This window comes from Heteronotia binoei, unplaced genomic scaffold, assembly GCF_032191835.1.
Source record: "Heteronotia binoei isolate CCM8104 ecotype False Entrance Well unplaced genomic scaffold, APGP_CSIRO_Hbin_v1 ptg000814l, whole genome shotgun sequence".
Taxonomy (NCBI): domain Eukaryota; kingdom Metazoa; phylum Chordata; class Lepidosauria; order Squamata; family Gekkonidae; genus Heteronotia; species Heteronotia binoei.
In genome coordinates this window covers 9820-28375 of record NW_026800105.1, presented here as the reverse complement: position 1 = coordinate 28375, position 18556 = coordinate 9820, and the positions used below count along the sequence as shown (strand labels likewise).

General features: G+C 44.0%; 1 protein-coding gene and 1 non-coding gene across 2 annotated transcripts; one reads left to right on the top strand and one right to left on the bottom strand.

Annotated features, from left to right (window-relative positions):
- Positions 1–8066: 8066 nt before the first annotated feature.
- On the top strand, positions 8067–17692 carry LOC132590821 (visual system homeobox 1-like; the record flags this gene model as incomplete). The annotated part of the gene is made up of 3 exons (XM_060263753.1): positions 8067–8517; positions 10871–10949; positions 17569–17692. Coding segments are annotated over exons 1-3 (654 nt in total), but the record flags the coding sequence as incomplete, so codon positions are not given.
- TRNAS-GGA (transfer RNA serine (anticodon GGA)) lies at positions 12995–13069 on the bottom strand. Its single transcript has one exon. It is a non-coding gene; the product is annotated as a tRNA-Ser (tRNA).
- Positions 17693–18556: the final 864 nt, after the last annotated feature.

Sequence of the window (18556 nt, the reverse complement as noted above, 5' to 3'; positions counted from 1 at the left end):
TTCTGGGTTTGTTTGCTCCCTCGAAAGATTTCTGCTGCAATCTTTTCAGATTCCATTCCCAATCTTTATTTAACAAATGTCTCATTTGCGTTTGTAATATTGTAATCTCCCTTATAATTTTCTTTTTCCCTGGCCTTTTTCTCAGTTCCCCTTCTTTTTTCTTTATTTCATTTTGAATGTCCAACATCTGTTTTTATTTTGCCCTCTTTGTTATTCAGTGTAATCAATATTCCTCTCATTACTGCTTTATAGCATCCCAGACCATCTGAAATTCTATATTCTCTTTATCGTTTATTTGGAAAAAAGCTTTAGTTTCATTTTCTAGAGCTGTCACCATTTCTTTATTCTGTAGTAAATCCTCATTCAATCTCCATCTTCTCAGCTTCTTAGACAATTTTGTAATCCACATTATTGGGTTATGGTCAGCCCCAATTTTAGGTAAAATCTCTATTTTCTTTGTTATAAGGCCTAAGTCTTTAGTGCCCCACAACATGTCAATTCTGGAAAAAGTTTTATGTCTTGCTGAAAAAAAGGTATAGTCTTGCACTTCAGGATTAAATTTCCTCCATATATCTTCCAGATTTTCTTGTTTGACCAATTTTTTTTAAAAAAAAAGACTTTGGCAATTTTCCTTCCTTATTATTATTTTTTACCCCCAGACCTTTCCAGTGTGTTCTTAATTGTTCCATTAAAGTCCCCCATTATCAAAACTTGGTCATAAGTCAGTTCATCAAATTGTTGTATAATGTCTTTTTAAAAAAGCATCCTTTGCACCATTTGGTGCATACAGTCACAATAACAACGAGTTTTTTTGCATTTAATATTATTTCTACCGCTACAAATCTTTCATCTTTATCTTTAAACACTAATTTCGGCTCCAATTCTTGTTTAATATAGAATATCACTCCCCTTTTCTTCTGTTCAGCCAATGAATAAAATTCTAGTCCCAGTTGTTTATTCTATAAAAATTTGTAATCCTTTTGTTTGATATGCACTTCTTGTAAACAAACTATATTACAATTTTGCTTTTTAATCCAATGAAACGTTGCCTTTCTTTTTTGTGGTGAATTTAGTCCATTTACATTCCAAGAAAATAATTTGTAATCTATCATGGTGCAAATTCTTTATGTTCTTCATAAAACCTACGCAGTTCCTGTGTGCTTGTAATTGTAATCCTTTTTCCTTGCAGCTGAAAGCTCAGACCTTCAGGTATTATCCATCTATACCTCATTTCATTTTCACGTAGTTTTTCTGTCAATTTTTTATATACTTTTCTGTCATTTATCACTTGTCTTGGCAATTCTTTCATGATTCTTACTCTGCTGACTCCCACTATCAATGTCTTTTCAAAATTTTTATTCAAGATTTTCCCCACCATTTCTTTTGTCATATATCTTATAACCACATCTCTTGGTAGATTATTTTTCTTGGCATATAGTGAGTTCACTCTATACATATAGTCATACATGCTTCTAGTTCCTTCAGGATCTTCCTCCAAAAATTTGGCAATTATTCTTATTATATATCCTTTCAAATCAGTCTCTTCATCCTCAGGTACTCCTCTCAGACGTATCTGGGTTTCCATCAATTTGCAGTCATGAATTGCCACCTTTTCTTGCATTTTTAACAAGGTGGAATCATGTACTTTCACTCTCTCTTCCACCTCTTGCACTTTCTTTGATGTTACCACAGTCTCATTTCTGAGATCTTCTATATTTTCCCTTAGCTCTTCAATGTCTTTTCTAATTTCTTTTTTAGAGGCAGTTATCATGTCTCTCACCCCTTTCATCATCCTGGCTTCCATTGCTTCTAATTGCTCTTGCAGTTTCTCCATTGAGGCAGTCCTTGCACAGGTTAACTTATGCTCTGTCATTTAAAACAAACACGGAACATTTTGACCTCTCAAAAATAAATTTAAACTATCAGTTTTGATAGAGTAAGGCTTGCCGTTTTCAATAAGCCTAATTTCGCCATCCTCAGAGCCTCCTGGGCTCAGATATTAATTTTTAAAGTTTTTATTTCTTCCAAAATGGCGGTCGCGACTTTCTGCTTCCCTTAAAAAAATGTTTCCTTCAAAAGGCTTCTAAAATAATTATCAGCAATAATGTCCAATAGTATTTACCTTATAATTGTCACCTCTGTCAGCTTTACCAATTTTTAATGTCCTGAACACTTTAAAAACTTTGTTTAAATTTTGACCTCCTAGCAATGGCTGCCAATGTTTTTCTATGATATTATAGTCCTAGAGTAGGCTAGCTGCTTCAATAATTTCCCTTTTCCATCTGACACTTCCTGCTTTTTTTGCCACCAAATCCCGTTTTCACTGGTAAAATGATCTCGCGATGTTTGACATATTTCCTGTGTTGACTGTGAGAGCTGCAAATCTGTGATGATGGGGCTTTTTCACCAAAACCGCAAGTAGACAAAACAATAAATTCCTTTCCACTTTTTAGCACTGCCCTTTAAATTACAAAATTCAAATTTCGCCCCTTCTCCCCTTCTTCTTCCAAGCTTTCTGAATCTCTATTTCTCACCTTTTGATTTTATTTTGTTTAACTTTAAATAGTCCCGGAATGAAGATAGTCATCAGTACCTTTTTCTGCAGTTATCCAGATCCAACACCGGTCTTTTATAGCTTTAGATGTTTAGCAGTCTCAAAGAAGGTTAGGATCCTGTCGAGCTTATGTCAAATAAATGACTCTGGAAACTTCTGCAGATGATGAATATGCAACTCATCTCCGGAGACCCCTCAAAGCCTCAAAGGAGCCCCCCCCCCCCCGGGACTCCCTTTTAGCCAAGGTAAATCTCCTCAGAGTTTCCCGTGCATATCTTGGACTGATCTCTAACTGAGAAAAGTAGGCAGTAGGCATTAAATTGCCCTCCACTACCCCGAACAGAAGCCCCAGCCTGCTCCCCTTCTGAGAAGCAATTCAGCTCGGCATTTTCCAACCCTGGAACTCTGAAATTTCCTGGTTCTTATCTGGGCCTCTTTTAAAAAAATGGTGCAATATTTTCTACTCTCCAATTTTTTGGTATAGTGGTTGAAGTTAGTGATAGGTTATACTTGTATAAGTTAGTAGATCAACCCTCTCACATTTGAGTTCCCTAAGAACTCTTGGGTGTATGTCATCAGAACCTGCACATCTACCAGTTTTCATTTTCCCCATTAGGTCTAGAACTTCATCATTCACCACTTCTATTTGTCTCAGTTCTTCTGACTCCCTTCCTGAAAATAGTGGCTGTGGCATGGATACATCTCCCACTTTTTCTTCAGTGAATACAGAGGCTAAACATTAATTCAGCTTCTCTGTTATCTCCTGATCTTCCCTTAGCAATCCCTTTATACCCTCTTTTCATATCCTATAGACATAAAACTGCTTTCATCTTGGCAAACCAGAGCTCCCTGATTAGTTTGGACTGGGTGGGACTGCACTGCATCAACCTTTGGCCTGTCAAACTATCAATCAAGAGTACTTCCATGCCATTGGTTGAGTCTGCTCCTCTCTTGCCCTAGTGGCTGTTGCTACTCAGCAAAGTTGTTTCTGTAAGTGAAAGGCAAACAACTTTCATTCTGGCACTTACTGGCTCTCCCTACTCTCCCATTGGCCAAGCCACCTGTCACACTGGTTCACTGAGGAGAGAAAGAAAATCTTCCTTTGATTGGCTGAGGGAGGGAGGAGGAGGGAGACAGCCAGAGAAAGTCACAGAGAGAGACTGTTGGTCTGAAAGGTATCACTACAGGCCTCTGAGGTAGAACTCATTGGGGCCAGTCCTGACTATGGCTGCCAATTCCAGGTTGGTGGGAAATTCCTGGAGATTCTGTGGTGGAGTTTCAGGAGGACATAGGAGTTAGGGCTTTAGAGTGGGGTCTGTGAGACCCAGGTTTTTGCTATGGAAGCTGACTGGATGATTTTGGATCTGTTGCAGACATTCAGCCTAACCTACCTCACAGGGTTGTGAGAGGAGAATGATGTAAGCTGCTTTGCCCCCCCCCATTGCTTTGCCCCCTTTTCCTATGTAGAGGCTGCAGGGAAGGGGAAGGTGATGGAAAACTGAAGTCAGATGAGCATATAAAGGGAATAAGATAGGGTTGCCAACTCCAGGTCAGAAATTTCCTGGATATTTAAGAGGTGGAGTCTGAAGAGGGTGGCATTTGAGGAGGGGTAGGACCTCAGACAGGTACAATGCCATTTCCTCCTGGGGAACCACTGCTGCCAATCTCTAGGTGAGGGCTGAAGATCACTCAGAATTACAACTGCTCTCCAGATGGCAAAGATCAGCTCCCCTTGAGGTGGGGAGGGGAGTGAATGCCTTCACTTGGGTGGGAAGACAGCAAGGGTGGGAGGGCACCTGCCCAGAGCTTCTTTCTACAGCCCATCGTGTTTTTCTTCACAACAGGCCTTATTCCTAGTATTGAAATAAATGTTTATTATTTGTCTTGATGCTTTTAGCAAACTGCTCCACAAATTCTCTTTTGGCATGCCTTTTGCTAGAGCCTGTGTTCCTTTTTGTTCAATTCATTGGACAGATCTTCCACTTTTTAGAAGAAATCACTATAATTCCTTGACTTGCATTGACTTGTGTTGTTAGCAATGCAGGCACTGCATTAGTTTTGGGATTGCCTTTCCTGACCTGTGGAATGCATTAACAGAACCACAGAATAATAAAATCAGGATCAGCCTAGAGCAGGAGTGTCAAACATGCAGTTTGGAGGCCGAATTAGGCCCCCAGAGGACTCCTATCAGGCCCCCGAGCAACTGGCTGTCATCTGCTTCCTTCTCTCTTGCTTCCCTCTGCCTCACAGCTTGCTTTGCAAGGCTTGCTCAATTGCACAGGAGCTACAGAGCAAAATCTCTATTTTTTCCATTGGCTGAGGCTCCCCCCTTGGGGAGGAAGGGGGAAGGAATAGCTTGCTTTGCCAGGTTCTCTCAATTGCACAGCAGAGCTATTGAGCCAAAGCTCTCTTCCTTCTATTGGCTGAGGCTCCCTCCCAGTCCCCTAGGAAAGGAAGGAAAGAGCCAGAGCTTCCTTTGCCCAGTTCCCTGGATCCCATGAGAGAAATACAAAGAAAGCACCTTTAAGGCTAATGAGCGCTAACGTTTTAAGCATGCTTTAAGTTTTTATATATATATATGTGTGTGTGTGTGTGTGTGTGTTTGTCTGTGTTCTTTATAAAATTTATATTTCTGCTACCTAATCTTAAATAGGTATGCACATGGCCCAGCCCGACATGGCTCAGCCCAACCCAACATGGCCCGGCCCAACAAGGTCTCATTTATGTCAGATCCAGCCCTCATAACAAATGAGTTTGACACCCCTGGCCTAGAGCATTCCAGTCATGGGAATCATCCCACCAAGTCTCTGTAATGCCTACTAAATAATACCCCTCTCAGTCTGAATTAGAAACTCAAGCTCTTCCTTATTGCCCAGGCTTTGGGCATTGGTATTGAGACACCTGAAGCCTCACACGTTTGGCTCCATTAGTCTCAGCTTCCCCAGGCAGGCCTCTGTTGTTTACTCTCCTTCGTTTAAATCCCTAGGTTGGTCATCTCCTTCCCCTTGTGGTGTTAATTTAAAGTCCTCTTGATGAATCTCTCCAGGTTTCTGCCAAACACATTCTTCTTTGACCTTGGCAGATGAACTCCATTGTGTGCTAGTAGATTATCATCCAGAAAACCTAGCCCATGGTCCCAGAATCCAAATTGCTCCTGCCGGAACCACCAATGCAGCCAGCACTTCACTTCCATTATCTTCTGCTTCCATCATATCCCCCTTTCTATGATAGGAAGGATCAAAGAGAACACCACCTGTGTCCCCATTCCCTTCAGCTTCCTCCAGAGAGCTACACAGTCAGCCTTAATGCTTTTGATGGTGTTCACAGCCATGTCATTGGTTCCCATGTGGACCATCTGTGGGTTGATGAGTTTCAGGATCCCGTCTGTAATTCCATTTGTAATGCTGTCTGTAATTCTGTTTGGGCTTCAATTAGTGTGGTTTTAAATAGCTTCCAAGCATCCTCTAGGGATCTGACTCTCTTGTGCTTCCCTTTTAGCTTCCTTTTAACAATTTTCCTCATTTTTGTAAAGTTCTGTTTCTTGAACTTGAATGTTACAGTTTTGGGCTTTAGGGGAATTTTCCATTGACCCGAATGCTGAACTTAGTAGCATTATGGTCACTGTTCCAAATTGGTCCAACAACTTCTACATCTCTTACTGGATCCTGAACCCTACTCAGATCAGGTCTGAGATCACTACCCATCTAATTGGCTCTGTGACCACTGTTCCAGTGCGCAGTTATTTATGATGTCTAGGAATCTTATTCCTACAGCATAACTCAAGCACATGTTTACCCAGTCAATGTGAGGGTAGTTGAAATCTCCCAGTATAATAGCATTATCTGCTATAGTCACCTCTCTTATTTTCTTCTTCATCTTAAGATCAACTTCAAGGGTTTGATCAGATAGGCACCTCCGCTATGTCATAAAGCAGCAGGATAATATCAGGTAGCAAACCAGGAGAAGGGCATCTGTTTGTGTCCCTGTGCAAGCAGAAGGGAAAACACGGGAAGACATAGAACCCTGTTAAGCAGATCAGAGGCCCTTCCATTCCTTTATTTCAGTCATGCCTGCTAGAGATTTGTCCTACTCTATTGAGTGTATTATCTCCTTAATGAAATTCTGGGGGCCTTATCTGTAACACCAATTCATTCCTCAGTTGTTGTTTTTTTTAAAGCTGAACCAGTAATTTTGCAATATTTTGCAAACAGGCTTGGTGAATTGCAAAAATTTTCATATTTTAAAAAATATAACCACAAAAAAACTTGAAATAGTAAAAAGTTAGTATGAATTAAGTTCAAGGCAACTGTGTTCAGTATCAGTTTGCCAAATGACACAGTTTTGTGGGTTCTTAAACATTCCTAATCCTGACTGCATAAAAGCTGGGGGAAAAATATCAAAGGAGGACAGAGGTTTTAATTGTGGCAAGCCACTCCTGATTGCTTTTCCTACTCACCTCCACTCACGTTCTATGTATTAATGATACATATATTGTGGTGTTTTGTGTGATTGTTTTTTACACTGCAGAAATTGTGTACGTGTGTGCGCGTGGGAGCACAGGTGTGCATGTGTGGTTTCCGTCTGAAGGAGGGACAGCTCCAATGAGATTACACCCCATCACTTCCTGGTGTGTGTATCATGAAAACTGCTATTAAAAAGTAACAATTCTCAGTTTGGTTGCAAAGAATTAGATATTGATGCACATTTGGAGACAGTTCCAGTGTTGTAATACCTACAAGGGGTATTGTGGGGATATACCCTGAACCTTAAACTGGCCCTCTTCCAAATTTCTAGACTTTCCTAAAGGAATCCAAACGAACACACAAACCGCACGAGAAAGGCTCAAAGGTGAATTTGGGGGAACCGCTGAAAGAGGGGATGCAGCCGAAAGCTTGATTGTGGGTTGGATGTAACCACCTCTCCTGCTGAAGGGGGGAAGGGAAAAAGACCACCAAACAAAACAGATCGTGGTGGGACCCTGGACAAAAGCCGTCTTGGACGGGAACTGGGCCGGGCGAGATGGGGAGTGAAAAAGCTGGCTAGATCCAACCCTGTGTATCCAAAGAGGATATTCAGGAGTCCGTGTAGAGAAAGAAAGGAAGGCGAGATAACGGGTGTATGCTGTGAACAGGATCCCAACGGTGTATTCTCTGCACATTAACTTCATGGGCTGTGAAGCTGGCAGACCTTAGCGGAGAGCCCAAAGAGACGCTGTGAGGGTTAGCAAGACGCCTCTGGCCGGTGGGAGCTGGTTGAAGGGCTTCGGCGGCTCCTTCAGTGGGGCAGCTCCTGCCTGCCATCTCGACCTAGCTGGGAGCTGCGGAGCGCTGGGCGTCGCTTGGCGGGCCAATTGGGGGCAATTAAGCGGCGGCGACGGCGGCCTGGGATCAAGCGCCCCCCCCCGCCCGGCGGCGGCTGATTGGAGGCGGGCGGCGGGGGGAGCGGGATAAAAAGCTCGGGCGCGCCTTGCCTTGCCTTCCCTTCCCATCCCAGCGGCGCCGGGCGGAGCAGCATGACGGGCCGCGAGGAGCTGGCCGAGGGCGCCCCGGGCAAGGGGAAGGCGCTGGCGCCCAGCGCGGCGGGGCAGGAGAAGGCGGGCGCCCGCTTGGCCAGCGGCAGCCTGCGCGCCTCCAAGGGCTTCGCCATCACCGACCTGCTCGGCTTGGAGGCGGAGCTGCAGCCGCCCGGCCCGGTCGCCGCCGCCGCCTCCTCTTCGTCCTCCTCCTCGGGCTGCGAAGGCGGCGGCGGCGGCGGACCGGGCGGCTTGGGCGGAGGCGCCCTGCCGCTGGGCTTGGGCTTCCTCTGCGGCTTCGCCCCGCAGCAGCCCTCCGGGGCGCCCTGCCTGCTGCCCGCCCACCTGCCCTTCCTGCGGCCCGCGCCCGACCCCCCGCCCCAGCCCCGCCGCCACCACCACGCCCCCTACGCGCCGCCCGCAGCCCACAGGCACAGCCAACACCTCTCCGGTAAGTGAGCCCCCCGTCCTCCCCGCTCCCAGCCCGCGATCTTGGGCAGGAGCGAAAGGCAGCATCCAGCGGCGCTTCCGAGGGGATGACGGAGGAGGAGGAGGAGGAGGAGATGATGATTAGTAGTCCATCCAGGAGGGGACCAGTTTGTTTCAGCCAAGGGAGCCTCCTCCCCGGGTGGCCTGTTGCTGCTCCAGGCTGCTCTGAGTGGCCAGAGGCTGAGTGGGGCTTTGGGGAGCCGCATCCCTGGCAGCACTAACCGCTCCAGCACCGCTGGGCGTGCGGGAAAGGGGCACCTGTCGATGGGCGGCCGCAGACGATGCTGCTTTGCCCCTGAAGAGGTGGTGACGGGTGCCTGGGTAGCCTCCTCCTCCTCCTCCCCCTGTGTCCTCCCAGCGGCGGGTTCGCTCTGCAGGGCTCCTCTGGCCAAGCCCAGCGCGCTGTCATGTTCGGACTGAGAAGGGATCGGCTGGGCGCGCTTCTGCACCGAAGGCCCGCCTTCTAGCCTCTGCTCTGCCCAACACTCCCTCTCTAGGCGTGCGGGGGGGGGGGGTTAAATCCAAAGGGTTATATTGCCCCCACCCTCACCCCGGTTTCTCAGAGGAAAATGTAGCTTCCGAAAGAGGCGATTTCGAGGTCCCTTAAACCCTGCCAAGAGAAAAGCTGCCCCGTGGTGGAATGGCTACACACATTCTCTCTTTACCGCCACTTCTCTGCTTTTCTTCTGAAGCTGCTTCTCCTTAACCCAAGCAATGGTTAGGATTTTGTTACCTGTATTTGCATTTAAAGTCATAGACTTTGTAAATAGGGGCTGTTTCACTGGGGGTGTTGGACAGATGCCATCGGACTGCAGGGAGATCTGCACATCGCAGGATTTAATTAGAGGCAGGACTGAGCCCCAGATTGGGTTTCCAGCATCAGGGAGTGGAATCAATGAGGAGAGAGCCTCCAAGGGCCCTTTCCTTCAGCACTGAGCAACCCACGTTTCTGGGATGAAGTTTTCAGCTGGGTCTGACTTTCGAATAAGTATGAACTCCAGCGGTATTTCAAAAAGAAACAGACCACTATGCCCCTCCCCACTCTGTTCTACCAGCTGCTGGTCCACTGTCCTGTCTGGTACCCATAGCATCAAGGGGCCTTGCCTTCAAGCATCACTATGGCTACAGTCTCTGACCTGGAACTGAAACTAGGTGGGACATTGGCTTGGGGGAGCAACTTAAGTGAGGGGAAAACCAAGGCTCTCTCTCTTTAGTCCTATCTCAGTACTGGCACTGCAAACAGGTACCAGAACTTAAATCCTGCCTTGAATAAACCACTTCCAGGCAAATGGAAATGGGCACCTTTTGCTTCAGATTGATTTCTTGGTGTGGTAATGGTTAGTCACTTCCATGGAATCTCTGGCAAATCCCACCAAAGACCTTTGGAAAGGTTAACTTTCAACATATATCTCCAGCATTCATCTCTGAACATTGGGAGATCAGGCAGCTGAGAACTGTGCCCACTAAATGCATGTCATACTGCTGATACTAATGCTGAGGGGATTCCTAAAACCTCCTGTTAGAACCATTAGGGTGCCATTTTGTCATGTGTGAGAACACACATGTACCAAAGTTTCAGACATGAAACTTCACATGCACGTGAAACTGAGCATAGCAGTCAGTGTTCCCTGGAGCCCTCTCAGACAGCTACAGTATAGATGGGGACAAGCTGATTTTGGAATTGTCCTAACTGACTGGCATCCTGCCAAAAGAGAAGGTGCCAATTTGGTGTGAGACAAGAAGTGATCTAAAATAAAGAATCTGCCTAAAAGAAGGGATATCTAATAACTTCTGCTGTGGTTCAGACAGGGCTTCTGATAGGGCCAGTTGGGTTTGCCTTGGTTACTCCTGGCCTGTTTCTATTGGTCCTTTGGTAGATGAATTGGGCTGCCTCTAATTCTTCCCCCAACCTAGACTTGCAGAGAGCTGTGCTGTCCATCTGTTCTTGCTGTTCTCCTGGTGCTGAAAAGCTAGAGTTTGTGCCAGCACTCCCCACTCCTTTCTTTTGCTTGGCAGAGGAGATGGATGAAGCTGACCTATATTCATGATGACTGAGAAGAGTGGTTTTAATCAACTCTGGCCACTTGCCAACCCTGCTTGCTCTCCTGGCTGGCAGTCATCTGCCTCCCTCTCCTTGGTTCATGATCATTGGGTATGGCCTAGTAGAAAGGTTTCTTACATATGGGTCAGCATAGAGTCATAGGTGAACCTCCCCCCCCCCCACCCTCGGGTATCTCTGAAGATACCTTTCTTGTTAGATTCAAATGGAAAAAAACAGATTGGACAGTTTTCTTTTCCTTTAAAATATTTAACAGATGACGATAGCTTGTCGGGGGACAAGAGTGACCTGAAGACTTCTGGGTCCCAGATCAAGAGAAAGAAACGACGGCACAGGTAACAGTGCAAACAGTACAGGACATTATCTGTAGTCCTGCTAACCTCAAGTTGTAATGACAGATTTCAAATTAATCTTCCTAAGAACATCTCATGGTTTCTCAGAGTCCCATTTAGGGTATCTGCATTTTTAAGCTTTACTGTAGATATTGGAGGAAGACTCAACTACTTGTGTGAACTATCCACTACTTAATTTCTACAGTTAGTTGTTTTTGGAGCTCAAAACTATCTGTGCAGGAAGTCTTAAGCTGCATTTAATCAATGGTTAATCAAATTTAGTGCTAAGTTCTATCAGTGAAAACTGGATCCAGGGCTAAAACTGGCTTGGATTAAGTCTCAACTCTGCAAGTGTCAGTTTCCTTGCAACACTGAATATGATTGATTTGGGAGACTCTCAACCTGTTTAATCACAAGTCTGGAAAGAAAAGCGGTATATCGATTATGGAAGTCCTTCCTGCAACTGCTCACCTGAGAACTGGTCTATTTAGGTTGTTTTTTGTGTGTGTGTATGAAGGCATTTGGTTAATTGGTGATGTGTGTATATGTGCTTGCAAACCTTGTTTGTCTTTTAATGGCACTTCCATTGCTGGATGTTGATATTTTTTATAGAATTGTTTTTAACTTTTGATGCTATGTGGAAGCTACCTCAGAAGCCTTTGGCTGACAGGTGAGGTATAATTTTTAAAAATGCAGCTACCCTCTTATGTTTTCCCTTACTTGAGGAAGATTTTTCAGGTAACTGGGAGGCAGAGAGTGAGAGAAATATATTGGATGAGATGTGGATAATTAAGTAGTTGAGGGTAGTAGTAGTAGTAGTAATAGTAATAGTAATAATAATCTTTATTGCATTAGCAACAAAATGCCATATCAACTAATAACTAAACTTAACAACAGAAAAACTCAATAAAACATTCAATACAAAAATAAAATTATATGAATCACGATAAAATTTAGGCTGAATTATCAATAATAAATTATGATTTAAAATTTATCCAATAACATCCTAAGAAAACAAATAACCTTAAGTGGTAAAAAGGAGAGTAGTCCATATATCTCATTACTCATTTTTTAAAATCTATAATGGCAGCCACAAATCTTGCCACTTGGAAACTAATATATTTATTTCTATCTGACAATAGGAATACTGATTTCTCTTGGTCTGACCTTCCAAGAAGGTGAGATAAATGGTACACAAAAACCTATTTCGTTCAGCCTCATGTTTTACACAATAAGATATGACATGAGATAGGTCTTCAATGGACATTTGATCACAGGGGCAAACTCTTTTCTCATTTGGTATCTGTTTAAATCGACCATCATTGGCCAATAATGGCAAGATATTAAAACGAGCCCTAATGAAAGCTTTCCAATACTTGAAATTAATTAGATTAACGAAATATGGAGAAGATACCAGAGATGAGGAAGATAACTGTTTATAAATTGCAGAAATTCTCAGTTTGCCTAATAGTCCCATGTCAGCTTCAATACACTGATCTAACAATCTTTGCTTGACAAGAGATTTGGCAGTGTAAAATCCAAGGGATTTCAGATGATCAACTGAGAAGCCGAGCTTAGCCACTATTCTCAAAACAAAACTGTGCCAAGACCTATCCTTAATTTCTCCATATGCCAAAGTTAGTAATTCAGAAGCCATATGAAAAATAATCTTCAACCAAAAATTGATAGTTATTTTATAAACTAAGATTGTGATAAAGATAATTCTACTCTAGTCATCCAGGAGGTGTTGAAGGCAGGACAGCAAGAAGCCTGTGTGTAAATTTATTTTGGGAAATTTCTAAAGTATGAGGATTACCAGGGGTTAGGACTATTCCACTGGAATACTACAGAGCAAAGATCCATCTAGTCTAGCATCCTGCTTCCTGCCATGCCCTGATGGAAGTTTTGAACATATGAACACATGAAGCTGCCTTATACTGAATCAGACCTTTGGTCCATCAAAGTCAGTATTGTCTTCTCAGACTGACAGCAGCTCTCCAGGGTCTCAAGGTGAGGTTTTTCACACCTATTTGCCTGGACCCTTATTTTGGAGATGCCAGGGATTGAACCTGGGACCTTCTGCTTTCCAAGCAGATGCTCTACCACTGAGCCACAGTCCCTCCGCAAAGGGACTAGCAGGGTAGATGTTGTAGCTCCAAAGCAGTGTATACACACACCAGCAGAGGTTGGTTCTATTTATAATTTTACAATGTTATTTACAGTATATATACATAGTCCTTATAGTCAGTCATAGTTCTTACTGACAAACTGCTTCGCCAGACACCTGATACCACAATGGCATACTGTTGGGTTTCTATTGCAATTTCACTTCCTGTTGTCATGAGTTAATTAAATGAATGTATATGCGTGCTGATATTTAGCCAGTGAGAGGTATAGCCAATGAGAATGTGTGTACGTACTTCCCGCCAAGGCTGGGTGTCAATATGTATAGTGACCATTGAAGGAAAGCCCTAATAGGCTAATCCATATATTTGGGAGGTGGTCTGGGGGAAACCATTTGGTCAGTTTTTATTGCCCTTTGTGTAAAGCCCTCAGATCTCCATGCAGTTAGAGTTTGGACTCCATAGAGTCGAGATGTAGCTTAGAAGCTAGAAAGGATATTGAGTCCTTATTTGTTTTCTAGAAATCCCAGTCACCTCTTCCTCATAGTAAAAGTAAACTACTTTTTTCTTAAGCTAAACCGTCTGCCTGGCTGTTTATTTGTGATTCTCTCCACACAACTCTGCTAAAGGTATCTGTAAACCCTAACAAAAGGTTTTGGGCCGCAGTGAGCTTCATAGCTTTGAGCAAAAAGCCAAGGCGTTAATTAGCTAAAGAAAGGTGTAAAGAAGAACTCAGGTCTATTGTTCACAGATTTGCATCTGAAGGAATTCCTTCCCCATCGCTCGTGGTCGCTGGCTGGCCGCTTGGGAACAAAGAACGAATTCTCTTTGATGTCCCATTGGAGAAGAAGACCCAGACAGAGGCAAGCGCCTGCAAGTTCTGCAAGAGCATCTTCGGCTGAGGAAAGAATGATGTTACAGCCACCAGAGCAGGTTGTATACAATATGGAAGGTTCCCATAAGCTTAGCATCCCTAAATTGTCCAAGTATAACTTCCTTTTATGGAAAATGGCAATTGAGTGTGCTCTGAGTGTGCAACAGATAAATTATGTGCTGGATTATGTAATTCCAGAGGATTTGTCTCAAGAGCAAAGAGATAAATTTGATGCAGACGAGTTTAAAGCCAAGCTGCTGATTCTAAGTTCTGTCTCATCCCAAGAGATAGCCATTGTTGTTAATTGTGACCACGTAAAGGAGATTTGGAATAATCTGAATTCAAAGTAAGGGCAACGCACCTTTAACCAGAGGCAGTATCTGTGCAAACGCCTCTATTACCTCAGTCTTGCCCCAGGGGGTGATATCTCAGAGGGTGATATCTATCACCTAGATAGAATTCTGGCTCTTGTAGCTGAATTAAGATCAGCAGGAGGTACAGTTTCCACTGAGGAACTTCAGGCAGTCATTGTCTCCTCATTTCCAGAGTCTTATGAGAGTATTTTGGCCCTGATTGAATCCAGAGAAGAGATTGATATTGATTTCACGATTGCATATTTGAGAGACTTAAGTGATAAACGGAAACTCTCTAAAATGTCAAGCCAAATGCAAGCATTAGCAGTGAAGGAGGAAAAAGGGGGCAGAGATCAAAGGATCTTGCCTGAGGCAAGGGCACATAGTGAGATTTTGTAAATCAAAGCAAGGCAGATCTACAGGTGATGGCCCGGGCTTCTCACACAAAGGAGGAGGTGTTTCCCAGCAGGGGGCTACTAGCTCACAGACAAAGGAAAAGCCACGTGCTGAAGTTTCGTTTATGCTAAAAGCTGATGACTATGCAAAGAAAGCCTTTTTGCTGGATACTGAGTCGACTATGCATGTATGCAGATTTTGTCAATGGTTTGTTTGTCTGGATGAAAGTGAGCGGAGAACTCTGAAACTTGCTAATGGTGATGTTTTGCAAACTTACCTGATAAAGGACTGAGTGAAGTGCTAACTGCTTTTCTGCAGAAGCAAGGGTTCCAGCAAGGGAAAGTAGAACCCAGCCTGTTCTTCAAACTGAAGAATGATAAATGCCAGTATGTACTGATGTCAACTGATGGACTGTTGTTATGCTGTCAATATGAGTCTGATGTGCAAGAGATAATTGACAAGCTGAATGCAGAAGTGGAAGTAAAATGTGTTGGGACTTTGAACCACTATCTTGGAATACAGATAGAAAGGACTGAGAATGGAGGTTTTCTTCTGAGTCAAAGAACCAAAATCCTGAATCTTGCTAAGGCACTGAGCCTGGAAGATATCAAGAGAGCAAGTTTCCCACTTGACCCATCTTACCTCAAGCTGGAAGATGGAGTGCCTCTAAAGGACAATCATCTGTACAGAGAGACCATTGGGAAACTTTTGTATCTAGCTCAACTTACCTGACCTGATATAAGTGCAGCCGTTGGAATCTTGAGCAGAAAGACAAGCTCACCTAATCACCATGTTTGGAAAGCAGTGAAGAGACTTGTTAAGTATCTTATTGGGACAGCTGATCTGAAACTGAAGATCACAGCTGATGACGACCCGAGATTGGTTGGATACATGGATGCTGATTGGGCCAAAGACACTACTGAACGCAAATCAGTTAGTGGGTATTTGTTTTTCTATGGAAGCAACCTGATCAACTGGACAAGTCGCAAGCAGAGTATTGTAGCTATGTTTTCAACGGAAGCTGAGTTTGATTCTGCAGCAGGTGCCTGCAATGAGCTTGAATGGATCCTACACCTGCTGAGAGACTTTGGAATAGAAGAGCCTATTCCAGTAACCCTGTTTGAAGATAACACATCTTGCCTAAGTTTGATCAAGAGTGAAAGTGTCAAAGGCAAGACCAAGCACATTTCTGTACGATACCACAAGGTGAGGGTGTTGCAGCAACAAGGAATGATTGAAGTAAAGTTTTGTCCTTCAGAAGAAATGATTGCTGACATCCTGACCAAGCCGCTCACCAAGAAGAAGTTCGAGCACCTGAGAGAGAAGCTGAAACTTCATGACTTTAGTTCGTGAACTTGAGAAGGGGATTGTTGGGTTTCTATTGCAATTTCACTTCCTGTTGTCATGAGTTAATTAAATGAATGTATATGCATGCTGATGTTTAGCCAGTGAGAAGTATAGCCAATGAGAATGTGTGCATGTACTTCCGGCCAAGGCTGGGTGTCAATATGTATAGTGACCATTGAAGGAAAGCCCTAATAGGCTAATCCATATATTTGGGAGGTGGTCTGGGGAAACCATTTGGTCAGTTTTTATTGCCCTTTGTGTAAAGCCCTCAGATCTCCATGCAGTTAGAGTTTGGAGTCGAGATGTAGCTTAGAAGCTAGAAAGGATATTGAGTCCTTATTTGTTTTCTAGAAATCCCAGTCACCTTTTCCTCATAGTAAAAGTAAACTACTTTATTCTTAAGCTAAACCGTCTGCCTGGCTGTTTATTTGTGGTTCTCTCCACACAACTCTGCTAAAGGTATCTGTAAACCCTAACACATACACTGGCAAGTACAGCACAGACTTATATACAGAGTTATGTGTCCTTTTGCCCAATCAGTGCAGACATGCTGAGTCACTGAAGCACCACCTGCAGGCTTATGCAATATGTCCAGTCATGTGATCTTTACCTGTCAGATAGATCAACATGATCTGCCTACAAGTTGCTATCTTGTTAAGGCATTTCTACTTCATATGCCGACATGCCCACCATAATGCCTTAGAACTCACCAGTAGGACATGATATTAGCTGCCATCAGTTGGTATTCAGACATGTGGTGGCTGAGTGATCTGTAGAGTATGGCAGGGGTTCATGATGCTTTCAGCTGTACCTGTGTTGGATGCTGCAATGCAACCGATGCTGCAGTAGTAGTTTTGGTGCCTTTCCACTGCTGTGACAACCCTAGCGAGGGTGCTCAGTTCTCTCTTCCTTACTCAGCAGCATTGAGTGACAAAACCTGGTAGACATGCAAGGAATTTCTAGATGACCTGTCATTATCTGCCAGTCATCTCACTGGTGAACCCCTATATTAGTATTATAGGAGAAAGGGGGGAAATCTATTTTTCTCCACCCCACTAATCACTTTATACAAATGTATCATATCTCCCAAACCCTAGACCACAGATTGCATGGCTCTCCCCTTCCTTCTTTCCCGTTTCCTGGAGAGGGAGTTTGTTTGCCAGCCAAGATTTTAGACACTGAACATAGCCAAGCAGGAGGCATGCCCTACCTGGGGCTCACTGTATTTTTGCTGGCTTTCTGGGAGGGTCTGAGAGGAGGGGAGGGTTGTCAGATGCTTAACAAGCTATCGTACATTTGTTTTGGTTGGTCAAAAGCTGTGCAGGTCTTAACCAGTGAGGTTTAGAAGATATAATTCATTCTACTTACAGTTTACAAGCTTTTAATGTAGTCTCTAGTTGCCATGATAATGGCTCATGCGTCCATTTTTTACACTGGATGCAAGATATATTATTAACTGATGGCATTTTTTGTGTGAAAGCTGCAATAGGCCACCATGACTGTTGTTTTTTAATCCCCTGTACCTTCAGGACGGTATTTACTGCACACCAACTGGAGGAACTGGAAAAGGCTTTCAATGAAGCTCATTACCCTGATGTATATGCCAGGGAAATGTTAGCAATGAAAACTGAGCTCCCTGAGGACAGGATACAGGTATGTTGCTATGTGCCCCATAAACTATACACAGATGATAATGGGAAATGCATTGGGAATTGGCAGCCCTTGTTTACAGTTAAAGATGACATGTATACAATATCAATGGGCCCCGTGGCGTAGAGTGGTAAAGCTGCAATACTGCAGTCAGAGCAGTTTGCTTACAACCTGAGTTCGATCCTGGTGGAAGCTGGGTTCAAGTAGCCAGCTCAAGGTTGAGTCAGCCTTCCATCCTTCTGCGGTCGGTAAAATGAGTACCCAGCTTGCTGGGTGAAAGTGTAGATGACTTGGGAAGGCATTGGCAAACCACCCTGTAAAAAGTCTGCCATGAAAACGTTGTGAAAGCAATGTAACCCAGAGTTGAAAAAGACTGGTGCTTGCGCAAGGGACTACCTTTACCTTTTATACAATATCAAGGAGGGAAAGTGGCATGGTAAAAATTGATCTCATCAACCTTAGAGGCTAAGCAGGACTGGTACTTGGATGGAAGACCACCAAGGAAGGCTCTGCGCTGAGTCTGCAGAGGATGGCAATGGCAAAACACCTCTGCTTCTCACTTGCCTTGAAAGCCCCTTGCTGGGGTCACCATAAGTAAGTTGCAATTCAATAGCATCTATGATTGTATGTATGCAATATCAACACATCAAGTACAGCAGGGGTCAAACATAAGGCCAAGGTGGCTTACAAGGCATTGGAGCTCTCTGTGTGGGTTTTAATCTCTCTGCCATGCATCTCCACATCATTGCACGAGAACTGATGCCCTTAGGCGGGATGACTCCCCAATGACCGCTGCAGGCAGAATTTACTCCCTCCCTCCAGTAAACAATGATGGGCTAACGCTTGGTGGGATTTTGATCCTCTAAC